This window comes from Talpa occidentalis, unplaced genomic scaffold, assembly GCF_014898055.3.
Source record: "Talpa occidentalis isolate TD23 unplaced genomic scaffold, MPIMG_talOcc4v2.1 talOcc4.2, whole genome shotgun sequence".
Lineage (NCBI taxonomy): Eukaryota > Metazoa > Chordata > Mammalia > Eulipotyphla > Talpidae > Talpa > Talpa occidentalis.
In genome coordinates, this window is record NW_023602073.1 from 42,750,701 (window position 1) to 42,766,819 (window position 16,119).

The following is a 16,119-nucleotide window of genomic DNA, read 5'->3' on the forward strand; positions in this document are numbered from 1 at the left end:
ACCTTTTTTTTAAAAAAGAAATATAAAATGGTTTGTCTGTTGTGGAAAACAGTCTGCCAGTTTCTCAAAAGTCTAAACAGAGAAGATTCAGGGAAGATGATGAAGCAGGAAGCATCAGAAATCTATCTCACTACCCACACAGCAATTGCACTGGCAGTGTCTGTCAAATGCAACGATGGAACTCTAGAGTCTCCTGCAGGGTTACAATTTCCAAGGGAAGGTTTGGGAGGTAATTGTGGCCAATTCCTGTCCATTTAGTTCCATATATGGTAGCAGCTGCCCTCACTCTTGCGGCAGGCAGCTGTGCTCTAGTTCGTGGAGCAGTTGGCATACAGCTTGCAGGAGGCAGAGTGGGCAGGAAGAACCTGTCATCCAAGTATTGGAATCTGTACTCTGATTGCTGTTTGCCACTGTGATCACAGAGGTGCAAAGAGGTGGGTAGACATTACTCACACCCTCCCCTAATTGCATACTCCTGCCCCTCTGGTTGAAGTGACTTCCAGGGACTCTAAAAGGCTGTCATCGTTACACACACACACACACACACACACACACACACAATTTCTTTTTTTTTTTCTTTTATCCCTTTTTGAGAGTTACACAGGAAAGACTAGGACAAAAGTAAATGCATATATGGGGGGAAAAATTAGAAAGTGACCACACCTGCCGAGGGAAAGTGCAGGTCCAGAAGACACCTGAGAAGACCTTAAGTTTACACATCAGGCTAATACTTGGCACAGAGATAGCCTGCAACAATCCAAAATGTAAATAATCAAAGCAATAGCAAAAAACTAGCAAACCAGGCCTCCCTGATGGTGCAAGGGGTTAAGACACAACCTATGAAGCCACTGAAGCACGAGTTCAATCCCCGGCCAACCAGGAAGCAACCCACATGGCGCAGCAGACCTCCCCTGACTTACCCGCTGCTCCCCTCAGCAGTGTATTTCAGTCAGTCTGCCTGTTCTGCTCCCCACTCTGTCTCTGGTGTATCTTCTCAAACCCTGCACCTCCAGCCTGTATCCCAGTTCTTGTATTCATAAATAAATAAATCTTTAAAAAAAAAAAAAAAACTAGCAAACCCAGTGTAGTCCAGCAGAGCAAATATGACAGGCTCTCCTCTTCCATAGACTCTCAAATAAATTTCAGTAAAACCAGGTTTAAAACTCCTGAGAGAAAAACAGACCATGGACCTCCCCTGGTGGCGCAGGCAGTTGAGCGCAGCACTGTGAAGCTGGCCTCAGCCTCTGCAGCTGTTCGATCCCAGCCAGCTGGTGAGATTCCCACATGACGCAGCAGATCTCTCCTGTCTTGCCCACTGCTCCCCTCAGCAATATATTTCAGTCAATCTGCCTGTTCTGTTCCCCACTCTGTCTCTGGTGAATCCTCTCCCCTCCCACACATCTGGTCTGTACCCCAGTTCTTGTATGCATGAAAAAGGGAAGGAAGGAAGGAAGGAAGGAAGGAAGGAAGGAAGGAAGGAAGGAAGGAAGGAAGGAAGGAAGGAAGGAAGGAAGGAAGGAAGGAAGGAAGGAAGGAAGGAAGGAAGGAAGGAAGGAAGGAAGGAAGGAAGGAAGGAAGGAAGAAGGAAGGAAGAAGGAAGGAAGGAAGGAAGGAAGGAAGGAAGGAAGGAAGAAGGGAGGAAGGAAGGAAGAAGGAAGGAAGGAAGGAAGGAAGGAAGGAAGGAAGGAAGGAAGGAAGGAAGGAAGGAAGGAAGAAGAAGGAAGGAAGGAAGGAAGGAAGGAAGAAGGAAGGAAGGAAGGAAGAAGGAAGGAAGGAAGAAGGAAGGAAGGAAGGAAGGAAGAAGAAGGAAGGAAGGAAGGAAGGAAGGAAGGAAGGAAGGAAGGAAGGAAGGAAGGAAGGAAGGAAGGAAGGAAGGAAGGAAGGAAGGAAGGAAGGAAGGAAGGAAGGAAGGAAGGAAGGAAGGAAGGAAGGAAGGAAGGAAGGAAGGAAGGAAGGAAGGAAGGAAGGAAGGAAGGAAGGAAGGAAGGAAGGAAGGAAGGAAGGAAGGAAGGAAGGAAGGAAGGAAGGGAAAGAAAGATGACCATAAGGCACACTAGGAGCAACAGCCCTGTGGGAAAAGGTAGAAAAAACTTTAAGTGAATTTTATTTAGTGATAATGGGGCAGTAGAACCCAAAAGAGGGAGAGGTGGTTGATGTGCAGGGCTGCCTATAGCTATTGACTGGAGCACAAGCCAACACTGGGGAATCCTGAGACCCCAGTCTCCATGGGATAGTGGAGCACATGAGCTGACACTTGGGAGGGAGAGCAGGGTTAGGGTGCAGTGTGGGGACCAAAAACCACTAGCTTGAGCTGTATGGAGCAGCTGTAGCCTGAATCAGAGGTGAGAAGCAAATGAGAGCATTTGAATTTCCTCACAGATGAGGCTACTACTCAAAGTCCAGGTTCAGATATTCAAAACACCTGCTGCTCCAACCCTCAGGGCTAAATCTAAAACAAAGAAATACTTGAACTAGAGCTCAAGCACCTGTTAATAACAGGAGTAAACATCCAGGATAAGACTATGTGTTGTAGGCCTCCCTGGTGGCACAAGGGGGTACATCTCAGCACTATGAAGCTATCAGCAGCCACTGCAGCATGAGTTCAATCCCAACCAGGGAGCTACCCACATGACACAGCAGACCTCTCCTGTCTCACCTGCTGCTCCCCTTGGCAGTGTATTTCAGTTGGTCTGCTTGTTCTGCTCCCCACTCTCTTTGGTGAATCCTCTCACCGCTCCCCCACACTGGCCTATATCCCAGTTTTTATATGCATAAATAAATATTTTTTTAAAAGACTATATGTTGGAAAGGAAAAGAGAACAACTCCTGGCCTATGACCCCCTATCAGCTACAATCTGTGCCCAGCACTGCATCTAGTACTTAAACATAGCCTCAAGTAGAAGTGGATATAAGACCACAAGCGACACTAAGACTGTGCAGATAACAGAGAGGGGATGTTGTATAACCATCCCAGGCCAGGCAGGTTCATGGTTGATTCGGGAAAATGAAAAAAGAATTTTGGAGCCTTAGTTATATCTGACAGGCCTTTAATGCTGAAGCAGGGGACCAGATACACAGGCAGAGCAGTAGGAAGGCAGGCAGGAACCAAGCCTCTTAGCCTCCACGATCTCCTGCTTCTCTGCCTGGGTATTCGTAATTATAGGTGTGCGTGCCCTGTGCTCACACTTCTAAGTGTATTTTGCAATAACACAATATCACATGTGGGTAATTGTAGGGTAAGGAAAAAATTTCTGCCCTCCCGCCATCAGGATAGATGATGGATCCTTGCGGTCCTGAATGCATGCCTGATGGCGGGCACCTGGAGTAGGGTATGGGCATAGGTAGGTGGAATTCACCTGGACTGAGACTGGGCTTTTAAGGGCAGCGTCACGGGGACGCCAGCGGAAGCCGAAAGAGAAGCTGAGAAAGAAGTAGCAGAAGCCGAGAGAGAAGTAGAGAACGCCAGAGAGCCCAGAGAAAGTGTAAAGATTTGCTGGGGCCTGGGAGGACTGCCAGCCTCCCGGCCCCCCAGCACAACTGCCTGCCATATACCTGGTAATCCCAATAAAAACCTGCAAAACCACTGAGGACTCTGATTCCTCCTTTACCCTGTCTGCATGGGATCAGAAAACCTGCTCAGTGCCCATTCCTGCCTTTACAGTAATGAAACCTGGGGGGAAAACAAAGCCACAGGTGGTGGCCACAGAGACTGGTGCAGGCGCCAAAAAAGTGCCTGAGTTCATCTGTGTTCCCTCCAGAGAGCACTGTGGATTCTACCACACAAGTCTGGCACCCGCAGCACAGCAGAAAGTTCAAATTCCTGGCTTATTGGGGGTGACCCCTTGGTGCCCGATGCCCCAATCATCTGTTATACCTGCTACCTCTCCCAGTACCAGTCCTCAGACTACTTCAGCAGATGCAAAGACAACAGTCTAAAACTCTATCCCTACTACAACCCATAAAAAAGTTAAAAATGAGGACCTCCCCGTTGGCGCAGAGGTTGAGCACTGGGCTGCGAAGCTGCCCGCAGCCTCTGTAGCACTGGTTCAATATCCGGCTGCTCCTCAACGACTGGGGGAGGGTCCCACATGGCGCGCAGAACTCCCCTGCCGCGCCCACTGCTCCCCTCAGCAGTGTACTTCAGTCCTTCTGCCTGCTCTGCTCCCCGCTCTGGCTCTGGTGAATTCTCTCACCCTCCCGCGCTTCTGACTGTACCCAGTGCTTGTATAAATAAATAAATAAATATTTTTAAAAATATTTTTTAAAAAAGTTAAAAATGAGACAGAAGAACATAACACAAACACCAGAGCAAAAAAAAAAAAAAAAAAAAAAACAACCGTGAGAGGAGTCTCCACCCAGCAGAACTGCAGAACATGACTGAAGGGTTCAAAGTAAATGTTCAAACTTCACTTTCAGAACTCAAAAAAATCCAGTATGAAACAACAGAACAAAGATAAAGAAAATATGACTCAGCTACACTTAGAAATGATGAAGCAAAGAAACACTAGAGCTGATTTAAAAAATAGAGTTGAGGGCCTCAGCAGCAGAGAATCAGAAGCAATGGAGAGAACAAGCTCCAAAACACAATGTAGGGGGATGTACAAGTAGAACAATGCAGAGGAAAAAAATTGAAAAATTGAAAAGGTGTAAGAGGCCTGTGGAACAATGTAAAGAAAAAGACTCTGTATTGTGGGGGTCCCAGAAGAAGAGAAAGAAAAAGGCGTAGAAACATGTATTAAAGGGCCTCCCTGGTAGCGCAAGGGATTAAAACTCAGCACTCTGAAGTTATCCACAGCCACTGCAGCATGAGTTCGATTCCCCAGCCAGCCAGGGAGCTACACACATGATACAGCAGACCTCTCCTGACTCGCCTGCTGCTCCCCTCAGCAGTGTATTTCAGTAGATCTGCCTGTTCTGCTCCCCACTGTGTCTCTGGTGAATCCTCTCACTCCCCCACCCCCGCACCTCTGACCTACACCTCGCTGAAACAGGAGCTCTGGTGAAACCTTTCCCAGAGTGAAGCCTAGGACCCAGCTCTCCGAACCCAATAACTCCAAAAGGACATTCAGCTACAGTGTGTACTTTTCCCAAATTCTGCCCAAGCTCACTGCTTGTGGGCAGCACCCAAGCTGCCTTGCAGCAGGTGGCCACAGGTTCCCACCCCCAACCCCAATGTCAGCAGCCCTGCTGGGGCCCAGGTGCTGGCAGAGGCTGGCAGTGGCAGCAGGAGCGGTGGTTCCCCCCAGGGCTGGAGCAGCAGGGTCAGCCTGCACCAGGAGAGGAGGCAGCACCAAGCCTGGTTTGTGGGGAGCTTTCGGCCCTACTGGCCAGCTCCAGCACTGCCGCTCCCAGCCTGCGGAGTCCCTGACCAACATGGAGGGCTCCCAGTGGAACCCATTCGACTGCCGCTGGGACCCCCCTCCCAACTTTGCATTTATTCTAGCTGTGCAGAAGGGGCATTGGTGCAGCATGCCTACCTGCTGAAGGGGGTAAGGGGTGCAGTAATGCCTCTGGGCCCACTGAGGCTGGATCAAGCCCATGAGCCTCCCTGACCTCAGGCTAGGTCGAGTCTATGAAGACACCAGGGTATCCCTTTTGTATTTGGCACTGGATGGCAAATGGAGCATCAGGTTTGAGCTCAATGGACCAATCAGTTTCAAGCTCAGTTAATTAATTATTTGGATTGAAAAGTGGAAACAAGCTGATTGGTGCTAATTGGTGCACCAATCAGATGCTTAGGGTTGAAAATGGTCCAAACAGGCTGTTGAATGGGGGACCTCCAAAGAAGGATCAGCAGCAGACCTCTGAAGAAAGACTCAGCAGCCAGTCTTCGAAGAAGAGAAGCATCGAGCAGACAACCTCAGTGGACCCCTGCAAACTCCAGACCACCAAAAACCTTCGCAGACTCCATAGACCTTCACAGGAACCCAGCCACTACAGCTGCATCCAGCTCTGCCTCTGACATCATGTGCAAGGAACACCATAGGCTTTGGGCCTGCTGACTCAAAGAGCTGTTAACACTAGTATCTCTGATACCACCTCCTGCTGGCCATTGCCGATCAACACTTCTGGCCATTGCTGTCCAGCACTGTTGACAGGTGGCAGACACTATGTCTGGTCACCTTTGAGAGCTCTCCACTGCATGCAATCATCTGGCACTGCCTCCTGGTGCTGTTGCTTCTATTGCTGTATGGTCCAGCATCTGGTGCTAATTAGCCTGGCCTTTAGATTGTACTGTGGATAACTGTGGCATTGTTACAGGGCAACCCTGATGTGAAATGGGTTGCCTGACTGTGGGTCCTCACCTGCACACTTAAAAGGGACTTACAATGAGACTCAACTGCAGGAACATACAAAAAGTTTAATAAAGGGTTTATTTACAAAAGAAAGAGAAATGAAGAAATGAATAACTCAGGGAGAAAGAGAGGGAGATGAATTGGTAAATGTGTCCTACCAGTTCTGCTGAGCTGGAACCCCAACAGCACGCGAAGGCCAGTGAAAAACCTAGACCCCCCAAGACCCATATATCTGGTTATATATCAAGCCTGACTCCTTAACTCCTTAACTCCTTAACTCCTCAGTTCCCAGCAACCCTCCCTTGGGTGGTGATGACATTATAGGATGTGTAGTTGTTGATGTCTTGGATCTCTTTGGTCTTGGGTGGGGGTGGGGTCCATAAAACCTGTTTGTGGAGTTTGTCTTTCCCCCATCAGTGTCTCCTCAGTGGTCCAACAGTGAGCATCTCTAACTGCCACCGTGAGTTGTGTCCTGACCCACTGCTAGCCTGTGTGCCTCCATCTTCAGGCCCTCATTGACAGGGCAGTGCCATCTAGCACAAGCAACCTTTGTTTTGAGACTACTGGACACTGCAGACACTACTGAGGGTGTGACAGCCGGTCACCTGTGGCCTTAGAAACTCTTTGTTTCTCCAATTTCATCTTCGTTAAATAAACCCCACTATGGTTGTTCCCTGAGCCTGAGTGTTCTTCCAACTGTTTGCACAAGGCTGAGAGTCCACAATGTTCCCCACCTTGGCACTGTTTTACTGTCCATTGACCCTGCTTTACTGCTGTTTCATTTCAACTGAAAAAGGTAGTCAAAGGCAGAGCTAGACAGTATATAATGATCAAGGGAACAATTCACCAACAAGACATCACTTACTAATAAGCACATAATGCAGGAATGCCTAGTTACAAAATCAACTATTAACAGATCTAAAACAACATATTGACAAAAATGCAATCATTATTGGAGACCTCAATACACCTCTGATACTAAGGGACAGGTCATCTAGACAGAAAATTAACAAAAAAATAAAGACCTTAAATGAAGTGTTAGAACAGATGGATTTATTGGACATTACAGAGTTTTCCATCCCAAAAGAAATGAATATACTTTGTTGTCCAGTACATATTGAACATTTCCAAGAATAGATCATATACTAGGTCATAAAACATGTCTCAGAAAAATATATGAAAATAGAAATTATATCAAGCATTTTCAAGATCATCGTGCTGTAAAACTAGGAATTTTCCATAAAAATAGTACTGATGTAAACCAAAGCATGTGGAACTAAGCAAAATGCTTCTGAACAACTCTTGGATCAATGAACAAGTCAAAGAAGAGATCAAAAATTACCTAAATACCAACAAAAATGGAGAGATGAGCAACCAGGTGGTATGGGATGCTCCAAAAGTAGTACTGTATGGGAAGTTTATAGTAATACAGGCCCACACTAAAAAAAAAATTTTTTCAAATAAACAACCTAACAGCACCTGAAGAAACTAGAAAAGAGTGGCCGGGCCCAGAGTTTCGGCGCCCGCGGGGCCCGCGCCGGCCTCCCATGTCCACTCGTGGCCGCGGCCCGCGAGCACGGCCCGGGGCAACGGCCCGGGGGTTGCCGCTGCGCCCGGCCGGGTGGCGCGGGATGGCGGCCGGCGGCTTGCTGGAGGCCGGCCTGGCCCGGGTGCTCTTCTACCCGACGCTGCTGCACACGCTGTTCCGCGGGAAGATCCCCGGCCGCGCACTGCGCCTGGTACCCCCACATCGACCACGCGGTGCTGCTGGGCGCGCTGCCGCTGCGGAGCCTGACGCGCGGGCTGATTCAGGACGAGAACGTGCGCGGGGTGATCACCATGAACGAGGAGTATGAGACGGGGTTTCTGTGCAACTCCTCGAAGGAGTGGAAAAAAGTAGGTGTCGAGCAGCTGCGGCTCAGCACAATCGATATGACCGGAATCCCAACCTTGGTTAACCTCCACAAACGAGTCCAGTTTGCTCTCAAGTACCGATCGCAGGGTCAGAGTGTCCACGTGCATTGTAAAGCTGGGCGCTCTAGGAGTGCCGCTATGGCAGCAGCATATCTTATTCAGGTGAGCAACTGGAGTCCAGAGGAGGCTGTAAAAGCTATCAGCAAGATCCGGTCCCACATCCACATCAGACATGGCCAGATGGAAGTTCTCAAAGAGTTCCACAAGGAGATTACTGCAAAGGCACCAAAGGAGGAGACTTATCACACATCGCAGACATGAAGCACGTGGAAAGAAAGAAGACAACCCCGCTCACTACAGAAAAAGTTTAACAGGACCATGGGAACTTAAACTCAGATTTGACATAACAGAAGTATGCTAAGTAATGGATAGTTGCCCTCCCTTTGTCTTGTTTCATTTTTCTGAAATAACACTGTTTATGGCTAGGGAAAAAAAAAGAAACTAGAAAAGAACAAAAGCATCAAAAAACAAACAAACTGGGCCCCCCTCCCCCCCACCCCACAGCGGTTATGTGGCGCAGCGGTTATGTGCTGGGTTGCGAAGCTGCCCGCAACCTCTTCAGCATCGGTTCTATCCCCGGCCACCAGCGAGGGTCCCACATGGCGCGACAGACCTCTCCTGCTGCCCCCAGCAGTGTATTTCGTCAGTCTGCCTGTTCTGTTCCCCGCTCTGGCTCTGGTGAATTCTCTCACCCTCCGGCGCTTCTGACTGTACCCAGTGCTTGTATAAATAAATCTTTAAAATATATATATATTTATTAGAAATCTTGAATTTATAAAGATTAAAAACACCACTGACACAAGAATGACAATACATTCACAATAAAATCAAAGTAGAAGCTAGATATTTAGAAAAGGTAGCAACTCCATCTAAGATTTTTTTTTTTTAAGATTTATTTATTTATACAAGCACTGGGTACAGTCAGAAGCGCGGGAGGGTAAGAGAATTCACCAAAGCCAGAGCGGGGAGCAGAACAGGCAGAAGGACCGAAGTACACTGCTGAGGGGAGCAGCGGGAGGCAGGAGAGTTCTGCGCGCCATGTGGGACCCTCGCCAGCGACCAGGGATCGAACCAGCGCTTCAGAGGCTGCGGGTAGCTTCGCAACGCAGCACTCAACCACTGTGCCACCAGGGGAGGCCCCATCCAAGATATTTAAACTGGAGATTTTAAAGGGTATTTCCAAAAGGCTCAAAGCAGTTCTTCAGCTCACAGAGACAGTATTTTTTTTTAAGATTTATTTATTTATGCATACAAGAAGTAGGGTACAGGCCAGAGGTGGGGTGGGGAGGTGAGAGGACTCACCAGAGGCAGAGTGGGGAGCAGAACAGGTGGATCTACTGAAATACACTGCTGAGGGGAGCAGCGGGCGAGACAGGAGTGGTCTGCTGAGCCATGTGGGTCACCTACCTGGCCAGGGATCGAACTCGTGCTGCAGTAGCTGCAGATTGCCTCATAGTGCTGACGCTTAACTGTTAGTGCCACCAGGGAGGCCCCCACAGTGACAGTATTACCGTGATGATGACATCACAAACTATAAAAAGGAGGATTCCTTCTTGTATTTTAAAAACTATCTGAGGTGGCTGCGGAGCATGGCGGGGCCTGGCCGGCGCTCAGGAACCCGCGGCTCTCCGGGTGAGATGAGTCCAGGCCGCCTGCAAACGCGCCTCGCCGGCCCCTCCCCCGGGCGCCTTGGCCGCTGCGCGGCTGCTGCAGGCTAGCTAACCGCCAGGACAAACACAGCGGAAAATGCAAAACAACGAAATTATAAAATCTGCCAAATACTTCTCAGAACTGGAAAAGAGTATCCTGCTTGCTTTAGTAGAAACGTACAAATACATGCTGGAATGTAAGAAAAGTGATGCCCGAACTATTGCCCTCAAGGAGCGCACCTGGCGGGCTCTGGCCCACGGGTGCAACTTTCAGCCCGGCGTGTCCCTGAGGGATTTCAAGCAGCTGAAGAAGTGCTGGGGGAACACCAAGGCTCGGCCCAAAAAAATTTTGGCCCATGAAAAGTGAAACGGAGCGTCAGCCCCCTCCTGAGCACCCACGTGCTGGGGAGCAGCTCTACTTCCTCCAGGGCCCCCCGGAAGAGGAGCCCCAGTTCCATCCGGACCCCGCGGCCCAAGAATCATTTGCTGTTTCAAAGAGAGAACTGTGCGATGATGAGAAAGAGTCCATACATTTTCCAGTAAGTGAGGTCGGGACATCTCAACCTGAACCCTCCTGTGCAGCTGTCAGAATAACAGCCAGTAAAAACTACAGGAGCAAGGACCTCCCCTGGTGGCGGAGCGGTTGAGCGCTGGGCTGTGAGGCTGCCCGCAGCCTGTGGAGAGCCCGGCGAGGGTCCCACCAAAAAAAAAAAAAAAAAAAACTACAGGAGCAAAACTTCTCAGGAAGGTGCTTTAAAAAAGATGCCTGAGGAAGAACACCATCAACAAATGTCCCTCTTACAACTGCAGCTGATACAAATGAATGAGGTGCATGTGGCCAAAATCCAGCAGATAGAGCGAGAGTGTGAGATGGCAGAGGAGGAACACAGGATAAAAATGGAAGTTCTCAATAAAAAGATGTATTGGGAAAGAGAACTACAAACTTTTACCAAGGAATGGCCTGTTTCCTCATTTAACTGGCCCGTTCCCAATTCACCCTAAGACTTTGGGGGTGGCGCTCTTGGAATTAATCTGTGTTGGCAAAGAAAGTCTGAAACACAAACTCGCAGGTCAGTAATTTGTAACTGAGCTACATCTAGGAAAATTAGAGCAGTTGTAGTCACTTATTTAAGAATACATTCAGGTCGGGCCTCCCCTGGTGGCGCAGGCGATTGAGCACAGCGCTGTGAAGCTGTCCGCAGCCTCTGCTGCGCCACTGGATAGATCCCCGCCCCCCTGAGGGTCCCACATGGCACGGCAGACCTCTCCTGTCGCGCCTGCTGCTCCCCTCAGCAGTGTATTTCGTCAATCTGCCTGTTCTATTCCCGGCTCTGTCTCTGGTGAATCCTCTCACCCTCCCGTGCATCTGGACTGTACCGTGGTTCTTGTATAAATAAATAAATCTTTTTAAAAAATTAGTTTAAAAAAAAGAATACATTCAGGTAAACAGCTTCACCCTCTGTACCTTCCCTAAGTGGCAAAGAAGCTGTTAGCATCTTCTGAAAATTATCACTGGGTGCTATAATTCTGAATGTAATGTCTTTTAATTAGAATTCATACAAGAACCTTGTGTGAGGGTTGTTGTATTTTTTAAATCAAATGCAAGTGTGACTATAAAAAAAAACTATCTGAGCAAGGTGGGCATTAGTTCTTTAAAAGTTTGATAAAATTCATTTGTAAAGTCATCTGGTCCTGGGCATTTTTTTGGAAGGATTTTATTAGTTTCCCTTTCCATGCTTGTGATCAGGTTTGTTCATCTGTTTTGTGCTGTGTTGGAAAATTATGTTGATCTAGGAATTTATTCATTTTTTTAAGGTTATCACAATTATTGGCATGTAGTTGCCAATAGTAACCCCTTGTTGCCTTGTTCTGTTGCTTTATTAATAACGCCTTTAAGATTTCTCTTTTTTCCCATGTCAAAAATTTATTATGATGTATTCTAAAATTGGTAGTGCCCCCAGACACCTGGATAAGCAAAGGTAAGTCTTTCTGTTTTCTGGTCTCTAAACTCAAACATCAAGGATTTGCCAAATGCTGCACCTCCCCCTGCAGTGACCTTTAGGGCTAACCGTCCCTAGGTCCGGCTGGGCAACCAGCGCGCAGGGGGAGAACAGCAAAACCCTACCTGCTGCACCTCCCCCCGCAGTGATCTTTAGGAATGGCTTTCGCCATGGTCCCTAGATCCGGCTGGGCAACCAGCGCGCGGGGGGGAGAACAGCCTGAAGCAGAGAAAGTGCAGCAGAAGTTCCCTGAAAAGGCAGAAGCTTATCAAAAGATAACTAACGACCACCAAGAACCACTACAAGAATGCTAAAAATCTTATCCTGTCTTTCTAGAACTACAAACTTTAATCCCTTATCTGTCTTTCTAAACTTCCTCCTTTCTTCTATAATGGTCATTGCTTGTTATGTAGATCACCTCCCTGATAGTGATAGACTGAGCCAGCGAGCAAGCTAATTTCTTTGATATTCATTCCTGTGCTTTTAGAAAACATATATATACTAGTCACAAACTTAAAGAAAATTACACTCAGATTTTCACTCTTGAAGTGTGTCTGTTTGTCATTTCTTTCGCCGACTCCCTGACCACCCTGCACGCTTCTCTCAACCCTGAGGTGGCCTCATCGTCTACTGCTGTGCTGGTCTGCGGCAGCCAAAGATAAAGTTCCAAGTAAATTAAATTTGTAATAAAAAATTAAATATATAAAAATAGACATTGAGTCAACAGCAACAATTACAATATCCGACTGTCCTTCATCTTGGAACTGTAGCATATCAAAAATAACATCTAAAGCAATCAGAATGAAAAGATAATATACTGGTGCCTAGAAGGCCCCATGTTTGGCGCCATATAGTGTTTTGATGAGGTATGTGGTTCAGTGAACAGGGTCCTTGGGTTACCTCTGAGAAAAGTTTTGGCAGAGTTCCCCTGAAAGTGGCACACAGCAAATTTACCCAGGAGATAAAGTTGTTTGCACAGACACAGGCAGGCAAAGGTTATATATATTTTTTAAGATTTATTTATTTATGCATAAAAGAACTGGGGTACAGGCCAGAGGTGGGGTATAGACCAGAGGTGCGGGGGGTGAGAGGATTCACCAGAGACAGAGTGGGGAGCAGAACAGGCAGACTGACTGAAATACACTGCTGAGGGGAGCAGTGGGCTAGTCAGGAGAGGTCTGCTGTACCAGGTGGGTAGCTCCCTGGCCAGGGATTGAACTCATGCTGCAGTGGCTACAGACAGATTCAAAGGTTGTGTCTCAACACCTTGTGCCACCAGTGAAGCCCCATATTTTCCTTCTTTATTCTGTTGTTTTATATCCTTCATTGTTTCCTTAAGTTCCATCAGTGTTACCAAAACTGTTGCCCTGCATTCACCTTCTGTCATAATCCACAGCTCTGCTGCTTCGGGACTCCTTTCAGGTTTTTTTGCTCTGGCATTTGTGATGAGTTCATCGGCCTCCCCCTTTTTAGTGCTGTATGGGTTTCCATAGTGACAGATTTTCAACTGTTGTCTTTGCACCTATTGGAATAATCGGGGGACCAGTACCAGTGAGGAGTAGTAAGTATAAAAGAGCACTGAGGCAGGGCCTCCCTGGTGGTGCAGGGGTTAAAGACAGCGCTATCAAGCTATCCAGCCACTGCAGCATGAGTTCGATCCCTCCCCCCCCCCTCACCGGCCAGGTAGCTACCCACATGGTGCAGCAGACCTCTCCTGGCTCGTCTGCTGCTCCCCTCAGCCATGTATTTCAGTCAGTCTGCCTGTTCTGCTCCCCGCTCTGTCTCTGGTGAAACCTATCATGCCCCGTACTTCTGGCTTATACCCCAGTTCTTGTGTGCATAAATTAAAATTTAAAAAAAAAAAAAAGAGCACTGAGGCAGTGGGCACCAGCGAATCCCCTCTGGTAGACTGCAGAATTTGAACTTCCCCTTGTGGGATGGGATCCACAATTACCCCTTGCAGGGTAAGGTAAAAGTATCAGGCTTTTCTGCCCTCCCACCATTAGGATAGATGATGGAACCCTGCGGTCCCGAATGCATGCCTGATGGCGGGCACCTGGAGTAGGGTGTGGGCATATGTAGATGGGATTCACCTGGGCTAAGACTGGGCTTTTAAGGGCGGCGTCACGGGGACGCAGCAGAAGCAGAGAAGGAGCCGAGAGAACCACAAGAGAGCAGAGAAGCAAGGCCACAAGAAAACGCTGGAGAGCCCAGATAGAGTGAAGACTTGCTGGGGGCTGGCAGGCCTGCCAGCCTCCCAGGCCCCAGCATCCCTGCCTGCCGTGTACCTGGTAAATCCCCAATAAAAGCCTGCAAAAGCCACGGAGGGCTCCAGGACTCTCTCCTTTATCCCGTCTGCTCGGGTCATAGTAAACCTGCACAGTGCCCCATCCTGCCCCTTAAACCCCTTCTCCAGGTCAGCTTCTCAGTCTGTGTGTCTTATGGTCTCCTCCCACTTCCACTCCAGGCTATTTTGAAGTGCTAGATGCAGCATTGGGCACAAATTGCAGTTGATATGGGGTCACAGACTAAGAGTTGTTCTCTTTTCCTCACCAGCCTAGAGTCATCCTGTGCTATTGGTAGGTGCTCCTGCTATAGTTGATTCAAACATTTCTTGGTGGGGAGTGGCGGGTGTTTTGAATAACTCAGCCCAGGCTTCAAGTCCTTCTATAAGGAGATCCATGTGCTCTGACCTGTGCTAAGGGCCTCACACTCAAGCCAGTAGTCCGCGCTCCGTGTTGCCCCCCTACAGTTCTCCAGCAATGCACCCTCCATCCTGGATGCCTGCTCGTGTACCCCCTTATCCAGTGCAGTGCTGGGTCTCAGGAGCCCCAAAGTTGGCAAACGCCCAAGTCAATAGCTGCAGAGGGCTCTGCACAGCAATCACTCACCCCACGTGTGTCATATTGCCCCGTGGCCACTCTAAACAAAGTTCATCTAAAGTTTTTCCTGCCCCTTTCCACCAGACTGGTGCTCATATTGTGCGATGTGGTTGTTTGTCCCTGAGGGGTTGTAGAGGCAGGACGGTACAGTGCAGATTTCTGTGATCCGAGCAGACGGAGTAAAGGAGGAGTCCTGGAGCCCTTGCTGGCTTTTCCAGGCTTTTATTGATTTTCCCAGGTACATGGCAGGGAGAGGTGCCAGGGGCCGCCGGGAGGCTGAGCTGATGATTATCAGTGCTATTTCCTCCTATGGCCACCCGCCACTGGCCCTGCGGGAGGGTCAGCCCTGCCCGGACACTCTCAGGCCAACTGTCTCAGGCTCTCCAGAGCTTGCTCCATCCTAATCCCTGGGTCCCTCCCTGCATTTTCAACCTGTCTCCTATCTATTTTTTCCTAATAGCACATTAAAATGCCCAAACTTAAAAAAAAAAAAAAATTCCTATATTCCATGTACTCTGCTCCCTCAATTTTTTTTCCTTGCAAACACAACCAAACTTCTTGAAAACTATAACCTTTCCTCCACCACTTCCATTTCCTTCCTCCATATCCCTCCACTCCCCGGTGGCGCAGCAGGTTGAGCACTGAGCTGTGAAGCTGTCTGCAGCGCGGGTCCAATTCCTGGCCAGCCAGGGAGCTTCCCATGCTGCACCTCCCCCCGCAGTGATCTTTAGGAATGGCTTTCGCCACGGTCCCTAGATCGGGCTGGGCAACCAGCGCACGGCGGGAGAACAGCCTGAAGCAGAGGAAGTTCAGCGGAAGTTCCCTGAAAAGGCAGAAGCTTATCAAAAGATAAGGACCACCAAAAACCACTACAAGAATGCTAAAAATCTTATCCCGTCTTTCTAGAACTACAAACTTTAATCCCTTATCTGTCTTTCTAAACTTCCTTCTTTCTTCTATAATGGTCATTGCTTGTTATGTAGATCACCTCCCTGATGGTGATAGACTGAGCCAGCGAGCAAGCTAATTTCATTGATATTCATTCCTGTGCTTTTAGAAAACATATATATACTGGTCACAAACTCAAAATTACACTCAGATTTTCACTCTTGAAGTGTGTCTGTTTGTCATTTCTTTCACCAACGCCCTGACCACCCTGCACGCTTCTCTCAACCCTGAGGTGGCCTCATCGTCTATTGCTGTGCTGGTCTGCGGCATTCCCACATGGCACAGCAGACCTCTCCCGCCTCACCTGCTGCTCCCCTCAGCAGTGTCTTTGGTCCGTCTGCCTGTTCTGCTTTCCGCTCTGTCTCTGGTG

The 16,119-nt window shown here is 48.5% G+C and overlaps 1 protein-coding gene and 1 pseudogene across 1 annotated transcript; both read left to right on the forward strand.

The window, feature by feature from the left end:
* The first annotated feature begins 7,927 nt into the window (after positions 1–7,927).
* LOC119253201 (phosphatidylglycerophosphatase and protein-tyrosine phosphatase 1-like) lies at positions 7,928–8,590 on the forward strand. Its single transcript, XM_037520815.2, is given in 2 exon segments — positions 7,928–8,031; positions 8,033–8,590. Coding segments are annotated over 2 exon segments (603 nt in total). The 3' UTR covers positions 8,532–8,590.
* A 1,426-nt stretch (positions 8,591–10,016) lies between these two features.
* Positions 10,017–10,921, forward strand: LOC119253202 (myb/SANT-like DNA-binding domain-containing protein 3; annotated as a pseudogene).
* Positions 10,922–16,119: the final 5,198 nt, after the last annotated feature.